The 16,345-nt window shown below is 42.5% G+C and overlaps 1 protein-coding gene across 2 annotated transcripts in view; it reads right to left on the reverse strand.

The window, feature by feature from the left end:
• Positions 1 to 3,386: 3,386 nt before the first annotated feature.
• DENND5B (DENN domain containing 5B) overlaps positions 3,387 to 16,345 on the reverse strand; it is a 118,412-nt gene continuing 105,453 nt past the window's right edge. For both annotated transcript variants that reach the window (XM_051615142.1, XM_051615132.1), the window contains 7 exons: positions 14,490 to 14,635; positions 12,617 to 12,735; positions 11,265 to 11,452; positions 9,504 to 9,586; positions 9,197 to 9,323; positions 8,291 to 8,465; positions 3,387 to 7,426 (listed from right to left, as the gene is read on the reverse strand). In XM_051615142.1, coding sequence (XP_051471102.1) covers positions 7,243 to 7,426; positions 8,291 to 8,465; positions 9,197 to 9,323; positions 9,504 to 9,586; positions 11,265 to 11,452; positions 12,617 to 12,735; positions 14,490 to 14,635 — 1,022 coding nt within the window. In that variant the 3' untranslated portion in view covers positions 3,387 to 7,242. The remainder of the gene's footprint in view (positions 7,427 to 8,290; positions 8,466 to 9,196; positions 9,324 to 9,503; positions 9,587 to 11,264; positions 11,453 to 12,616; positions 12,736 to 14,489; positions 14,636 to 16,345) is intronic.

A 16,345-nucleotide genomic window follows, 5' to 3' on the forward strand; every position in this document is an offset into this window, starting at 1 on the left:
GTTTCTGTAGTGCTTAATCACATTGCAGATAGCAACCCTAATCACTCCATTGTAGTTAAGTATGAAGAAAGCCTGTTCTTCTGTCTGAACGATTACAAAACTCTCTAACCATACATAGCTAGACAGACTTGCACATGCCCAGAACACCACAAATCAACAGGTTTCAGAAATGCCTTTAAACTGGAATTAACCACAGATGAGACCTCGGGGTACTTCTGTCACAGTAGCACTGAAAAGTGGCTCTCAGTCTCACACCAATGGACACTGGATGAGCAGTTGCTAACCCCAAGGCTGAACAGCCTAGATTGATGAGGCAGAGACTGGCTGGAGCGATGTCCCGCTGCTCTGTGCCTCAGCTCCCTAGCTGCAACAGGGGATATGCCATAAGGAAACTGCTTGAAGTTCTTGGTGGAAGTCAAAGAGATTTAGAAATTGAAGACACATTTTCTGGTCTCTATCTTGTATCTCTCTATGACAAATAAAGAATTTGTCTTCCTATCTAAATTATTCATATTTGTGAAAAATAAAATTACCTCAGTCCCTCACCCTTAGATCCCACTCTTACTTTTTGATGTGTAAAGAGCATGCTAATATATCACTTGGATGCCTTTGAAGAAATGAACTCAGTATGGGAGGACAGTGCTGGGGGGAATAGTCATAAAGATTAATGCTAGCTTAGCCATTGCAAACTGCCTCTGCTGGACTTCTCTAGGAATAATTAAAAGCAGCTAAGTGAGGTTTCTTCTCACGAGGCCTACTGAAGGAGCCCATCTCTCCCCCCTGGCTGCAGAGGCAGGGTATGGAAATGGCTTCCCTAGACTAACACCTGCCTTCATGGAAACCTCTCATTGAAAACAACAAAATGCAAGGATTGCAGAGCACCAAACCCAACATCTGGCTGCTGTTCAGAGAGGGGTTTAATTTTATTTCAGTTTAGGTTTTGTATCAGCTGGCCGTAGGAGCAGGAGGGAATCTGGCCCCAAATGTGTTGTGTGAAGACTGTGATGTCTCTTGCATTCTCCATGCCTGCCTCTTGTTGGGAGAATAAATGCCCTGCAATAAGCATTTGAGCTCCCTGGGAACTACATCTGCTGCACAGCCCTTCCAAATGTACTTTGCAAATACAACTCAGTTGTTCATTTGCCACATTCTTATTTAGCACTTCACTCTAAAGCAGGGCTTGAACACCCAAGGCTGGGTAAACAGGACACTCCGTGATTCACCCATTGTAACGTTGCTCTAAGAGCAAATGGATCATTCTGGGAAATGGTCATACCAAACTGAAGGATCTGTACTGGGGAGAGGAGAGTTGTTTTCTACAAAGACAAAGAATCACAAGTTTTGGCTGTCTTTTATATTACCCCTTGTGCAAGACAAGTGGACTTGCACAAGTCTTGGATAACCACCACAAGTAAGATGAACAATAATTTATTACTCATGTTAGAGTAACTGGTGTGAATACTTGAGCCTTTCTGATATAACCACAATTATTTTACATTTGTGGATCCCACAGAATTTATTATTGAATGACAGATAACCAGGTTGTCATTATATCACACAATGAGGTCCTTTACAGCAATGTCCTTTGAAAAATATGCTGTGGGTAAGGACTAGGCAAGGGGCTTTTTCCTGTGCTGCCTTCCCCTCCCCCCCCCCCGCCTTTGAGACAAAGGTGGCTTGGTTAAACAAGAAAATAATTTGCCTGGTCATGTCCCCTTCTGACAGAAGTTCCTGATGCCCTGCGAGGTTTGTGGGGAATACAGGTGGGCCCATTATAAAGTGTCAAACTTTCCTGCAGAACTACAGCTTTCCACTGACAGATCAGCTTTGCAGTGGCTTCAGCAGATAATTTACTTTAACCAGCCACCAGATAGCAGACCCTTACAGAAATTTTCCCATTCCTTTCATATCCTGTCCTGAGCTCAAACCAACTTATAACGATACACGTCTGATGGAAGAGCAGGAGATAATACAGGAACGTCAGCAACAAGATACTCCCTGACTGCTATGACAGGAGCCTCAACCTCCGAGTTGATGGGATGACAGGGAAGCAGCTTTGCTTGAGTGACAACAAGCTTACTTGAAATGCTGGAGAGGAAGAAACTAGACAGGTGAGCTATTTCGACTCGTACCTGTGCAAGTTCACTCAGGTTTTTATCTACTTACCTCTTTGCAGAAAACATTGTAGTGTTCCCAGACTGCATCAATGATAGCGCAGTGGAGAGGAAGTTATTTGCATTTCCTCATCTGGACAAGTTTAGTCCTGCTTTACTTCAAGTACTTACTGCCTTTAAGATGCCAGATCCCACTGTCTCTAATTTTTGTAATTCAGCCTAAAACTTTTAGTAAGGAGCTGTATTAAGTATGGCCACTCCTACTATTGAAATTCAACCACAAGCAGCTCTATGGATTTTATTCACATTTATGGCGCCCTATAATTTTGCTGGTATTGTTGATAAACATCAGTATAATCAAAGGAAGTATTTCAGGATTTCCACATATATGGTCCCAGGTTCTGAGACTTCCAGTCTTCTCCTGAGATTATCTGCCTTTTCAAAACCAGGAATTAAAATGAATGAACTGACGTGCCCCACCTCACACACCATGCACACCAACATCCAGAGAACTGCATTTCAACTGTGCAGTTTTCAGAAATTGTCTTATTTTTGCCAATTCCAGGAGAACTAGAGCTGGGAGGGTTAGGGTGGGGGAACTTCTGAATATCCAGTCCAACTTTAAAATGCCTAATAATTAAGCAGGACATTTCACTGTCGTTCTTTTGAACCTTTCTTGGTTCAAAAAGCACCCATCTCTCCTCTATCAACCTCTGTTCTTACAGGATATGCTGAGAGACTGGAAAGCATGAGTTTCATTCCAGCTTTTTAACCCCGAGTTCAAATACCAGAGTAATCCATGTGAAGAGAGGAAAGAGACCCTCAGCTGCAGTTAATCCCACACTTCCCATTTTGCTGCCAACAGGATCCATGCTCCTTCTCCCCACACACTCCAGATACTGAGGGAGAGCAACCCAAGCTGCCTAGCAAACACTACCCTACTAAGAGCTAAACTTCACTGTGATCCCATTTCTTCCCTTCAATCAGCCACACTTTCCATCTAAGCCTTGAAAACAAAGAGCTGGGCAGGCTCGGCACAGTCAGACTTCAGTGCCAGGGGCAGCAAAAGGGCAGGTTTCAAGAGCAGACCCTCACATCCCGTCTCTCCCCCTCTTTGCTCCAGCAAGTTCCCAGTATGGAGAGTCACTATCAGCTGAAGCATTTTGTTCAACTTGTTCCCTCTGTGAAACATGCCCTCCAGGTGCAAATCAGCTCTTCAGCTTGAGACTCAAATCTCTCAGTTCCTCTGCAAGGAGAAAGTGACACCGACCATTATTCTCACAGTTTTATTTGTAAAGGACATAGCATGAAAAGCTGTATTTCAATGTACTTCAAAACCTGAAAAACCCATGTCAGTTTGTGATATGTATGTTAAAGTGCTTGATATAACAATACTTTGACTAATGTCATCTTGAAAATAATCCAGTTCTTATTCAGTTAGTAATAATGTAAAGACAAAATATACTTAATGGAGACATTTAAGGATCATTTTAAGCTATACAGGGCACATTTGTACATTTCAAGTGTCACATACAGTATTTCCCCTTAGGATGTGCACCTTCATTTGGTTGAAAGAAGCAATTGTCTCAAATATGCCATCGCACAACTACTCTAAAAAGACATTTTGGAACGATGATATCTAATCACACAAACCGACTCAGAATAAACATGAGTAGATTTTTTTTTTTAATTTTTTTTTCACTAAATGGTAGAATGTCATTCATTTCAGAGAATTATAAATACACATTTTGTACAATAGTGATGAATCTGATTCTCCGACTCCCCCAGGTTACCACGCTGGATGTTAGTATAACAAGATGATGCAAACTCAGACATCTGCAGACAGGTATTGGATAGGATGTATTTATTTATTCATTTTTTAAAAAGCAGATACCAGAGAGCTTTGGTCTTTTCCAAGATTCCCTTTCTCAACCAGTGAAGGTGCTTTAACACTGAAGTAAAAACTGTGTTAGCTTAGAAGAATCCTGATGGGCTTCTCACCATTCTAGTGGGTAGAATGATTTCTGTAAACCTTACAGAAAAAAACCTCACAGTTTGCAATAAACAAAGTAGTCTACTAAAAAAATAATTAAAAAAAAAATATGTGGTAGAATAAAAATTCACTACAAAGAACCATACACTCCCAAGGTTGTCAAATCACTAGTCTTCTAGGAATCAGAGGTACTCAGCTGTGCCCTTTCAACATATCTTAGGGTGCTTTTATTGCCTACAAGGACATATTAGACATACATAATTTTTATTGTATTATTATTAATATGATGTGAAACCTGACTAAACCAAACAAGTCAATGCTTGCTGAAAAAGCTGACATGAAGTTGTGTTAACATGAAGTGCCCAAGGTTCTTTAATGTAGTTTAAATGGGGAAAGGCCCTGTTTTGAATTTTAAAATTTCTCATGTTTGACCTTATTTTATCTTAAGAAGGCTTTATGTAGTTATTGCCCTTTTCTCTGTGTGTGGTTTATTAATCTATGCTTGACCTTTAGAGATGTTCACATTTCTACATGATCCTGCTCGCACTTAACCCACGTTATGGCCATCAATGTCATGACTGCTTAACTCATAAATTGTCTTTGGAGAAGGATGCAATAGTATAATTTTGAGAAGTATCCAGCTCGTAAATGCAGATGATACGGTAAAGAAATCTGAGGACTAAAGAAGTTATTACTTCAGTGAAATGAAAGTCACTTAGTCTGGGTTAGGTATGGCAAAAAAAAAAAAATCATGTATAGCAGTCATTAGACGTAAAAGGCTTGAGTTGTAATAGAAATCAAAACATTCTAAAGCAGCCATTACCAAATTATGCTGCCTCATGGTTTCTGTTGCTAAATGTCTAATTTACTGATAGACTTAAGTACTTGGGATGCATTTTCAATTGCTGCGGAAGGGTTGTCATGCATCTTCTGCTGTCTTGAACCAGACTCACCTGGCCATGCAGAAAACCCTAACACCCTAAATTTCACATTTCTGGAACTGCAAGAGAGATGCCACACAGCCGTGGGCTCTGGCTACTAACTCATAACACCATTCACAGCCTTCATGTTAGTTACTCACACCCACAGCAGTGACATGGCAGTGCTGCCTACAGTATTTAGGATGAGTTTAGTCAGCTTAAGGAAGTACTAGCCCAAAAGGAAAGGATTGTTATTAAAAGCTGGAGCCCTCATTAAAGTCTCCCTGACAGTGGTATTTTACTTCTTTCTTAGAGAAAAAAAAATAAACAACAACAAAAACAATTTCCATAACAAACTCTCCCTTCTAATGAAATTAAGTCATATGAAGAGCTTTCTTCTGGCTGGAAATACGATGTGAAACTTTGATGCTAAAAGTGAGTGCTGTTATAAGAACTGTACAGCAGGATGACAGAAAAAGCAGAGAATCTTGACAAAAGGCAGGTGAGAAAGCAAACCCTGATTTTCATCCTCTTTCCTTTTCCTTAGTTCTCATTCCTCTCTCCACCACGTGCACACTCTGCTGAGACCTGCTACTGCCCACCATTCCCAAGTCCCTCCTAATGCCACTTGAGAGCACAGAGCAAGGCAACACACTTAAGAGTACCAGTCTGGGGCCTTTTCCAAGCCACAGCTGACAGTGAGACATCCACAGAAATCCACTGACGGAAAGGCCAAGATCAGAGGGAATGAACAAGTGAAAACAAACACCTATATTTAAACTAACCTCCGAAAACTAAAAACAGATGAAGCTAAATATGCCCTCAGATTCTTCCAACTCCCACCACAAGAATGGAACATATACTCCGTATTTGCTGCACGGTATCCACAAGATGACTTTTAATGTAATCTATTGTTCCATTTTTAGCATACAGCATTTCAGTTGCTCCCAGTTCCTCTTCAAGAGCTGTATCTATAGATATATACTGTATTATTAACAAATTACCTGGAAAGAGTGTAGGAGAGGAGCCTCAACATACCAGATTCTTTTTTTCCCCCTCCTTTTGCTTATTTCCTTCTCTTTTTTTAGTAGCTGGATAAGAAAGAAAAAAAAAAAAGGTAATCAAAGATCCTGTACTTCCCTAGGAACACTCATTCTGTGGGATAAAAGAAGACTCATAACGTGTCAGCATTTCAAAACCACCTGATACACTTCAGTAGCACAGAAACATCTGTGTTTGTGCCTCTATAGCAATGATTCTTCTCAAGTAGAGCAAGAATTTGGCATGAACCAAATTCTTCAACATGGGAAAAAAGCCCCAAAACGTAATCCACAACACCAGCTGGCTGAGGGTGAGGAGGAATCATCAGAACACCTAGACAGAAAAGGGAGACAGTGAGCGAATCAAGCAAGCCCACATTCCCAATCTCAGGCTGCAGCAGCACTGCTTTAAGAGGTTTCTCATACTCTCAAGCTTTGAGGCTGACAGCAGTCCTCCTCCCCAGTGTTTAAGCATTTCAACACTTGTCTCCCCTTCTGGACATCAACAGGAGTGACACGCAAGACCTTACAGGAAAAAAAGACTACTCACAGCTTCCGTGCATGGAAAGGGCCGAGTCTCCGAACAAATCAAAAAACCAAAGGGAGACCACATACAGGAGGGTAAACCAGCATATGCTTACACCACTTCCAAGAATGAGACGATCACAATGGCTACATAAGGATATTTGCTGTATTAATTTGCATTACCTGCAAAAAGCCCTGCTGAGTTTGCACTGTATTTACACATTGAGTGGCTTCTTCCTTGCAAGCAAGTAGCAGCATCCCTTCCCACCTCAGTCCTTCCCCTCCCACCCCAGTCCTTCCCCTGGGTTTAAGCTACTCATAGTCAGAACAAGAACATTCAGTCTAAGAAAAATTTCTTAGAGTAATATAATTTCTTAAAGAAGATAGCATATTTACACACATCTAACACATGAAAATACTCTATTTTATACTAAATTTCTGTTTCAAATAAACTACAATACTGCATCTTAGCTTTCTGCAGCTTTAGAGGACAGTTCCCATTGGGCACAAACTGGGCTTCCCACTCCTGCTTCACCCAGCAGAGCTTTGCCTTACAGTGGTGCACTACCATCTTGTTCAAGTCCTGACAGGTCTCCAGTTGTGGTTTGCTTGCTTGGGAAAGGAATAATGAAGTTCTCAGCAAAGCCATGCTAGACATCCACTCCTTTAATGAGCGATCCTTCTAGGATGATGTTGAAATCTTGCAATGTCTGTAGGACTCGGATAAGGGAGTTGACAGTCATGCGGTCCCGTAGGAGAGCATTCTCCTCATACATCCTTGTAATGGGTGGGCACTCTGCCAGCAACGGGATCCACTGAGACAGCAAGTGGTCCCTGAAAGAGGATGAAAGGAATTGTTTTAGCACCGAGTACAACAGATCTCAGAACAGAAATTCTTCTCCAAGAACACAACGCAAACCACACAGTCTCTTTTTGTGGGTGATATAAGTTGTTTGCACGTAAAAGTTTCCTGTGTAATCACAATCCTTGATTTTGTTAGTAAAATACAGGTAACTGAACAAACTGTAGGAATGAAGGTGGAAAGGTATCAGCAGAATTGGATAATTAACTTTGCAAGAATTCAGCAACATTTTCAAATCAGGAACAGGGAAGGTAAAACTCAGGGAAAAAAGAATAGGCTGTTTTCCAACTGGTTTTCCATGTATCCAGACAGACAAGACAAAAATGGTACTTCTTAGACACACCAACTTCCACCCTCCAAAATACAACTAAACTCCCTGCCTCACCCAAGTGCAAACCAGAAAGCATCCTATTAGGAAAGAAAGATTAATCTACAATAGTTTTCTCAAAATAGTAAGACAGCCCATTTGCATAGGCAAAGTAATTCAACGAGAATTTAGCAATGCACCAGCTCTTGCAAAGGAACTCTGCATTCCCAAAGCCAGCACTTCATCAAAAACGTAATTTCAAAACAGATTTCATAAATGTCGCTGTCAAGCTAACAGTTATAAAAGAGGCCAAAACATTTTTAGCAGTGTTGAAACTAGCCATGTGTCATTACTGATTCTTTGCTCCCATTTTCCATGTAGTAGTAAGTAAAGCTGCCTAAAATATGTACTAGATAATAGATAGGTATGAGATGTCTTAAAATGGAAAACTAAAGGTAATAACAATGGTGTAAAAATATCCTTCTAGTCTAATGCATGAGGACACATGTAATGAACAACTGTTAGGTACCTTGTCCCCAGGCAAATCAGGATTTGGAATTTTCCATCCTTTCCAATGTTTCTTGGAGCTGTATTGATTGCATTCACATAATGACAGAAGGTTTTGCATGAAGATCTCTGAAGCAAAAGGGCCTCCTCATTGTCTCCAATCTGGTCACTGGTTTCAAAATAAGCAACAGCTTTCTCTGTGGTAGGTAGAAAATGAGAACTCAATGAGCACAAGTACTTAATTATGACAAGGGCATTCTTAAAACAAACACCCTGCTGAGACCTACTGCACAGTTTGTATATGGATTCCTCACTCTGAAGACCACAGGTAGGTGGTGATCTTCACCTTTGTGCCGTCGCAGTGGTCAGCAGACTGGCTGATGTCTAATACAGTTAGGTAACATGAAGGAGCTGCACCAGAGTCCGTATCAGTGGTTTCATCTGAGTAAGCACTTACCCTCAGGCTAGATACCTCAACTTGAGAGCATGTTTGAAGGGAATAAGCACATCTTGAATTACTGCAAGATGGGCCTACAGATAAGCATCACCAGAGGACCAGTGCAGTGACTAAGCCTTCTAAACCTTTCACTCCCTGCCCTTTCCCAACTCTCCCCCTAACACTGATTGCTACTCTACCCCAACCTCCAGCCTACTTTCTAGGTAGAAAAGCTGCTGTTTGACCATTTGCCTATGAATAAACGACTAGAATATGAAGTGCTCTTCAACTTCTGTACACATTCACACCCATCCCTTATGTAGAATTTAGTATTTCTCATCTTCCATCTTGTTTCTCATTGGCTTTAAGCAGGAGCAGGTGCTAGGCAGGAACAAAAGGCACCCTGGCTGCCTAGAATCCCAAGGTCTGTGCCTGAGTAGTCATTTTGCCCTAATCTTTCTCCTTCTGCCTTCAAATCACAGACTAGCTTACCTATGAAATCCCAGATGAAGACATTCTTATGAAAAATGCGAGCTGATTTGAATCCATGGTGGAAGACCTGCTCCAGTGCTGCGACCAGACCATTTTCTCCACACAATAGAATAGTGAGGCTCCCTCTCTGGGGGAAAGGGAGAGTCTGTAAGTATGACTTGCCTTGTTTGTATGCCAGAAGCTTTAAATCTAAAGGTTAACGATCTCTACCAGTATTTCAGTTCCACTTTCATTTATAAAAATATTTACAGCCTGGGTCATGACACATGCATTGTATACCAGGCAAGCTGTGAAAAGTAGGAAGTACCTCTTTCTCTGGCTTGTGAAAGTGCTTCACAATATTGTTCACAGCTTCTCCGATTCCCTCTTGGATCTGTCCCGCGTTAGGCTCTGTGAAATGATGGAGAACATACTAGCTGAAGACACCAAATTTAAAACACTTAACAAATTCTCATGATGACATAGCTTGAACTGCAGAAATTATTCTATACCTTTAAGACAATCCTTGTCTTGGGTAAACCTGAGCCTTAATTACATGCAACTGATGAGCAATCCTGGAATATTCAAATAAATCGCCCTACTTAAAAATACACAGCCCAAGGATCTGCCTTGATATATATTTTATTTATATTTATATTATAATTATATTATAATATAATCACATCTTGCTCATCACAAAGTACAGCAACCCTCACATCAAGAGACATGGGCTGAAAGGCTGTAGCTTAGTAATTTGACTCACTTCTGTGGGACAGAGGACAGAAAACACAGCACTCAATAATTCCTTACTTAAACCCACAGTGTTTTATTGAGCCCAAAAAATTAACTATTTTAGGTATATGTCTCACCATTGTAGCAGTGTGAGGGGCCACAGGTAGAGAATATTCCATATGAATGGTTCTAAGGGTAAGTTATCTTCTGCGCTAAAACATATGCCATGTCTCTGCTCTGAATCTATTTAGTTGTATGCCTCTGCTACTGAATCATACTATGGCTCCACCTCCTACCATCTCATCTTCCTATGCAGATATCTGCAGAAAATTATCTAGTTTCTCATTCACTTTCTGATTAAAACAGACCAAACTTTTAAAAGTCCATTTTAAGCAGATGTTTTCCAGTCGTCAATAATTTTCATGGTTCCTCTAAGAGTACTTCCTAGTTCTTCAGACATATGTAGGTTGCTATTAGCTTGTCCTAACATTGTTATTTTGGAAGTAGAGAGTAATTCAATATCATTTTAGTACATTATGACCTCCACAGTCTTTGGCAGGTGTAACACAGAGACTCACGTAGCTCACAAGACAAATTAATTATTGGACCTTAGTGTTCTCAGATGTAAGGAAATTGCTTTGCAAGTAGCTGTGGTGCCCACTACTCCAGCTAATGTGAACTCACATGTGAAGAGCTGCAGTGGTCCCATGGTGATTTTAAAATGCTGCATTACTCTTGGAGGCTAATCTTTCCTTGCTTGACATTTCAGCAGTCATGTCCTCTAACTTCACATGAGCTGGACAGATTTATGAAGAGGATCTACACTGTGCTCATCTGTGTGTTTGAGGAGAGAATCCCTCAAGTGGCCCTTACAGTCCCATGCCCTGTTTAGCCAGGTGCAGTTACTCATAAAAGCTAATTTTAGGGATGTGAAGTTGATGTCCTCTGGGGTCCTTATGGAGATGTGCTCCTCCAGAAAGCAGTTCACAGCATCCCCATCAGGATCTTAACTGCCCTTTAGAGAGGACTGTCTTCCCACTGACTGCAAAGTGAGCCAGGAAGCTGAGCAGCACCAGCTACTGTAAATTCTGCTGCCTCCTCCTCCCTCATCTCATATCTCCATGCTCCAAGAAAAGTGATGATTATATCTCAACTGTCAAATGGGGACACTGAAAGAGGCAATGTGTACAGTCACTGAGCAAGCTGTGTCTACACAAACCAGGGCAGGAAAAACTCATTGGCTGTTCCTCTGCGCCAAGCCTTGCTTCAGTAAGAGCTCTCCTGTTCACAAAAGCTTGAATTCCCAGCACTTGCTGCCCCCTTCTCTTGGGCCCTGGCGAGAAAGGGAAGGACTCACTGGTGTTCTTCCCTGTGAGGGAAGTGATGCTCAGTCGTCGAGCCATAGTAGGAGATTTCTGCTGGGGTGGGGTACGGCACTGTTTTCCCAGCTCTTCGTCAGAGGTGGAGGACACCAGCTCTCCAATGAGTATTCGCTCCAAGCTGCCATCGTCAACGCCCTTTCCCAGCCATCGCCCGCAGGGAAACCTGCCATGCAGCCAGCACAAGCACAGGTCAGCCACAGGTACTCTAGCTTTAGCTCAAAGCTGAAGGGACAGCTAGAAACACTGCCAAAGGGCCGAAAATACTCTGTAGCCAGAAACTTCACAAACCAGAACTGCCTCCCCTGCACCACAGTTGACAGGACCAAACCAGAAAACTACATTCACCTCCATCCTTAGGAAAAGGGAAATATGCAAAGTTTGCAAGAAAGCATGAGACAACGAAAAGCATTATGAACATATTTCATGGGCTACATCTCTGCTGGGTTATTTTTTACTTGTAACCACAAGTGATTTTCAGCCTTTTAAAAAATGGTGATGATTAACAATTACATCCCCACACAGAGTTCCCACCCAGCTGAAGCTGTGACATCTCCTCATACTCAAACCTCACCTTCCATTTTATTGCTGAACGTTTTGACCCAGTCCTAATGAAATCCATACACATGCCCACACCCCTGGTCCTTGTCTGCCATTTCCTTCTACTTCCTTCCATACACTGTGGCCAACCTTGAGCTCTGGAGCTCACCTCTCGGAATTATCCTCTTACAAGTCCACATTTAGAAATAAAAAAAAATTAAGTCTGCTTAGATGTTTTGTAACACCAATGATGAGTTAGGAGATAATTTTTACACAAGAGGTATATACTCAATAGAAGATTAATAAATCATAAAAACCTTTTATTTTCTTGTAATCCAAGTTTCTGTACATTTGTTACAGTACTTAGATATTTGAATATTTTTAAAAAGAAAAAGAAGCAAAAGATTTGCCCTAAACTATTATTCCAGCTTTTGGGGGTTTAAAGAGCTCAGTTGTGCACTTTACCATACTACTTTAAATCAAGAAACTTAATTATTAGACACAAATATATGAATCACTTCAAAAGTATCCATACTGTCTGTCCTGTCTCAGAGAGATGCAAAGAAAATCCTACATTCAACTCTCATTTAATATTTATCAGGTTATTTGACTTCAACTAAAGCTTCTGAAATGAGAGAACCAGGGGTAGGGGAGACCAAGGCAACCCTACTGGGTACCCAAATCAGCCCACAGTGCTCCATCAACTGAGGATAAGAAGAATACTTTCTTGCTTTCTCTAGATTTAACACGCAGAAATTTCAGACAAAGAAAATTAAAACTTCTTGCTTACTTGTACGTGTGTCCTGTTATTTCATTTCTGACCATGACACAATCAACCAGCCACTTGGCTAGCAGCCCTGAGTTGTCATGACCAATCTGAACGGTCGTCAGCTTCCCTAAATTCTGGCACTGAAATGAATAACAGTTTTTACTTAATTTAAAAAACAACAGACAACACACACACCCACTACATGCACACATATGGTCCCAAATGTATGTTTTCATTCAGTTTCCTTTGACTTATACAGCAAGTATTTTCAACCAAACACGCAGAACATTTTTAAAAGCAGAATAATTATTTTAGCACATAAAAAACCGCCTTGAAATAAAACTATTAAAAACCTGTGAAGAGATTACATTATTTGTTGTGAGCACTCACTCTGCATACTTTTGAGAAGTGTTAATTGTAGATTTCTGAGCTCAAGTGATAGAGAGGTGTGCTTTTGTAGAAGAAATATATTTTCAGTACAAACAGGTTTTAAAAAATGCATTTTGAGCATATTGACCTTCAGTCGACTCACTCTACACTTGGAAACAGTCTCTAGATCCTTTATTATCTTCAAAGATTGGTTTGCTTATTGTGGGACAAGACGAAAATCACTAACTCGAGACTCTTAATATCACAAAGAGACAAGGAAAACAGGAGACTGTGAATTCCAGTGCAATATGTAATTGTAGGTGGGGCTGGCAGAAACATCTGTTAACGTCACCCACCACTTCCCTTGCAAGACCTTGGTTTTTGTCGCTTCTAATACTGCCAAACAAGCAGCTAGGGCTGACATCTTCCCTACTGGGTGGCTACTCAAGTTGATACTTAGAGAAAGCTTCAGCCAAAGGAGTATTCCAGAACAGTATTAGCATGGTCCTTAGAAATGTCTGTTACTTTGCTTGCTAGAAGCCTGCAGATCTTTTCAACAAAATACTAACAGCTGAGAGGCAGCCATTGTATCACAAAAATATCTTCTGTATCTCTGTCAAAATCTACTTAAATTTGGCAAGATGTTTTTTATCCTATGGTTGAAAAAAATCAGTCTGCATATGCTCAATGGATGAATCTTTAGTTTTAGTAGCAGATTTTCCTACGAAATCACTCCTTACCGGGTATGGTACAGCCTAGAGCTAGAAGAGCCTGATGGGGCTTTCCCTGCAGTTCCCACTACCAGCTGCTTTGAGGTGGCACCAAGCCAACCTGTAATTGATGGGTGGGAAAGCAAAGGGGAATGCCAAGTAATCAAATGCAAAGAGAAAACCCACAGCAAGCACAGAGAAAAGAGCCTGATAGGGATGGATGGTGGCTCTGCAGTTTGCCAGGGGTAGCATGTGAGGCTGCTATGTTGACGAACACAAGAGTTAGATGGGCTGTTTGGAAGAAAAGCAGTGTCAGACAAGGAGCTGAAGTGAGAGGAGAAGAACTTTGGGACTGGCCAGAAAAAAGAAAGAGAAGAAATCTGGGACTTGGGCGGTAGTAAGTGGGAAGACAATTTGAAAGAAGGGAAAAGAAGCTAGGAAGGGAAATGAGAAGTCAGAAATAAGCACTGAACGAGAGAATTAGGACAGCTGTCAAGAAGATGTGGAAGGAAATGTGATGTGGAAATAGGTGGGCCAGGTAAGAAAAGAGAAGCCCTGGGCTGGGATAGGGGTGAAAAAGAAGCCTATGGTTAAGTGGTGAGTGCTCACAGGGAACACACAGCTCACAGGTGTTTCTATCCAGCACAGAAGGGGCAGGCAGCACATTCTCCAGATTTTGAATGTACAGAGACCTTGAACGCCTGGGGCAGACTCTGAAATGCTGTGATCTTAAGACAATGAACCCTCGCTAAATGAATGCTTATTTGGAAGCATGTTTCAAGTTGCAAAGTAAAACGTAAAGTGCATGTACTCACCTCAAATGTCATTTCTAGGTGATTTTTGGGAATCTGCATTACACCTGTTTCTCCTAGTTCTCCTGACACACAAATCCATGGGTTTGATGTGGTTATTGCATTGCTTAGTTTTTTGATGGGAATTATCACTGACCTATAAGGGATCACTAAGAACAGGAGAAGGGAAGAAAACAGGTTAGCCTTGACTTTTGTTTTACAACCCCCCTCAGAGTAAAACCCTGTTTCTGGAATAAACCACGCCTCTCCCTTGAAGCCAAGCTCTTGCCTCAGGCCTCAGCAGCCTCACAAGGAGAACTCCTCCTGCGTCCTCCCTGCCGCGGCTGAGACAAACCCGCGGAATGCCTCAGCGACCCGTGGGGCCCTCAGCCATCACCCGACAGGGGCGGCCCCGGGCAGCTCCGGGCAGCTCCGACCCGCCTTCACGGCTGCCGGCAGCACCTTCTGCCGCCGCTCCCGGCCGCGCCAGCCCGGCGGCCCCGCACGGTGGTGCTGCAGCCCCGCGCCAGAACCGCAGCGCCCGGCGGCCGCGCAGGGACGGCGCCGGAGCCCGCCGCAGAGGGGTAACACCCCCCCTCCCCCGTCTGCCGCAAGGCAATTCCCGGCCTGGCAGGCTGAGGAGAGGGAGTGACGGAACCAGACGCGGTTCGGTTCGAAAAGACCTTCAAGGTGATCAAGTCCTGCGGTTAACCCAGCGCTGCCACGTCCACCGCTAAACCATGGCGCTATGCACCACGTCCACGGGTCTTTTCAGTATCTCCAGGGATGGTGATTCCACCTGGGCAGCCAGTTCCAGAGCCTGACAACCCTTTCAGGGAAGAAATTTTTCCTCATATCCAATCTGAACCTCCCCTGGCACAAGTTAAGGCCATTTCCTCTTGTCCTGTCACTTGTAACTTGGGAGACCAACGCCCACCTCACTACGATCTCCTCTCAGGTAGCTATAGAGAGCAATAAGGTCTCCTCTCTCTAGTGGTGAGGGGCCCAAAACTGAACACAGTATTCAAGCTGTGGCCTCACCAATGCCAAGGACAGGGGGACAATCACTTCCCTAGTCCTGCTGGCCACACTATTTCTGACACAGGCCAGGATGCTGTTAGCCCCCTTGGCCACCTGAGCACACTGCTGGCTTATATTCAGCCATGTGTCAATCAACACCCCCAGGTCCTTTTCCTCTGGGCAGCTTTCCAGCCACCCTGCCCCAAGCCTGTAGGGTTGCCTGGGATTGTTATGACCCAAGTGCAGGACCTGACACTTGGCCTTGCTGAACTCATACAGTTGGCCTCGGCCTATCAGGGGCACATGGAAGGTTACAGGGGAGAAGAGAATGTCAGGGATACTGGCATGGCTGGTAACAGCATAGCCAAAATCCCGAGTCCGATGTGTCTCTGTGGACGTTCTCTCATTAAAAACAAACAAACAAAAAACCACACTCACAAAAACATCCCAACTCCCTCCCAACATTATTATTATGCTTTTAAATCTGTACCACCCATATGTGCTTAAGACAAGGAATATCATGCACCCTGATTTGGATCACACTTGGACACTGCACAGTACCACTTTCAGACTCTCTCTCCTTATGCTTCCCAAGCTGCTTTTTTGACTGGGTAAGACAAGCCAGGCTTTTTACTTTTTTGTGTGCTATACAATGGTATTGCACTTTAAAAAAGCCCCACCCTCAAATTCCAAGTGCTTGTCCTACGGGGAAAAGCTGTCAAGCTGCATGCCCTGCAGAAATAAGGTAATCAAGGATGAATAAATCTCTTTGCGCTGTGCTAGTTTTGATGGCATTTATTGCTTCAAGAGGAGAAAAAGTAGAATGAGTGCCTGTTTTGACAGCCATGTAAAACTTGCTT

The sequence above is a fragment of the Apus apus genome, chromosome 1 (genome assembly GCF_020740795.1).
Source record: "Apus apus isolate bApuApu2 chromosome 1, bApuApu2.pri.cur, whole genome shotgun sequence".
Classification (NCBI taxonomy): domain Eukaryota; kingdom Metazoa; phylum Chordata; class Aves; order Apodiformes; family Apodidae; genus Apus; species Apus apus.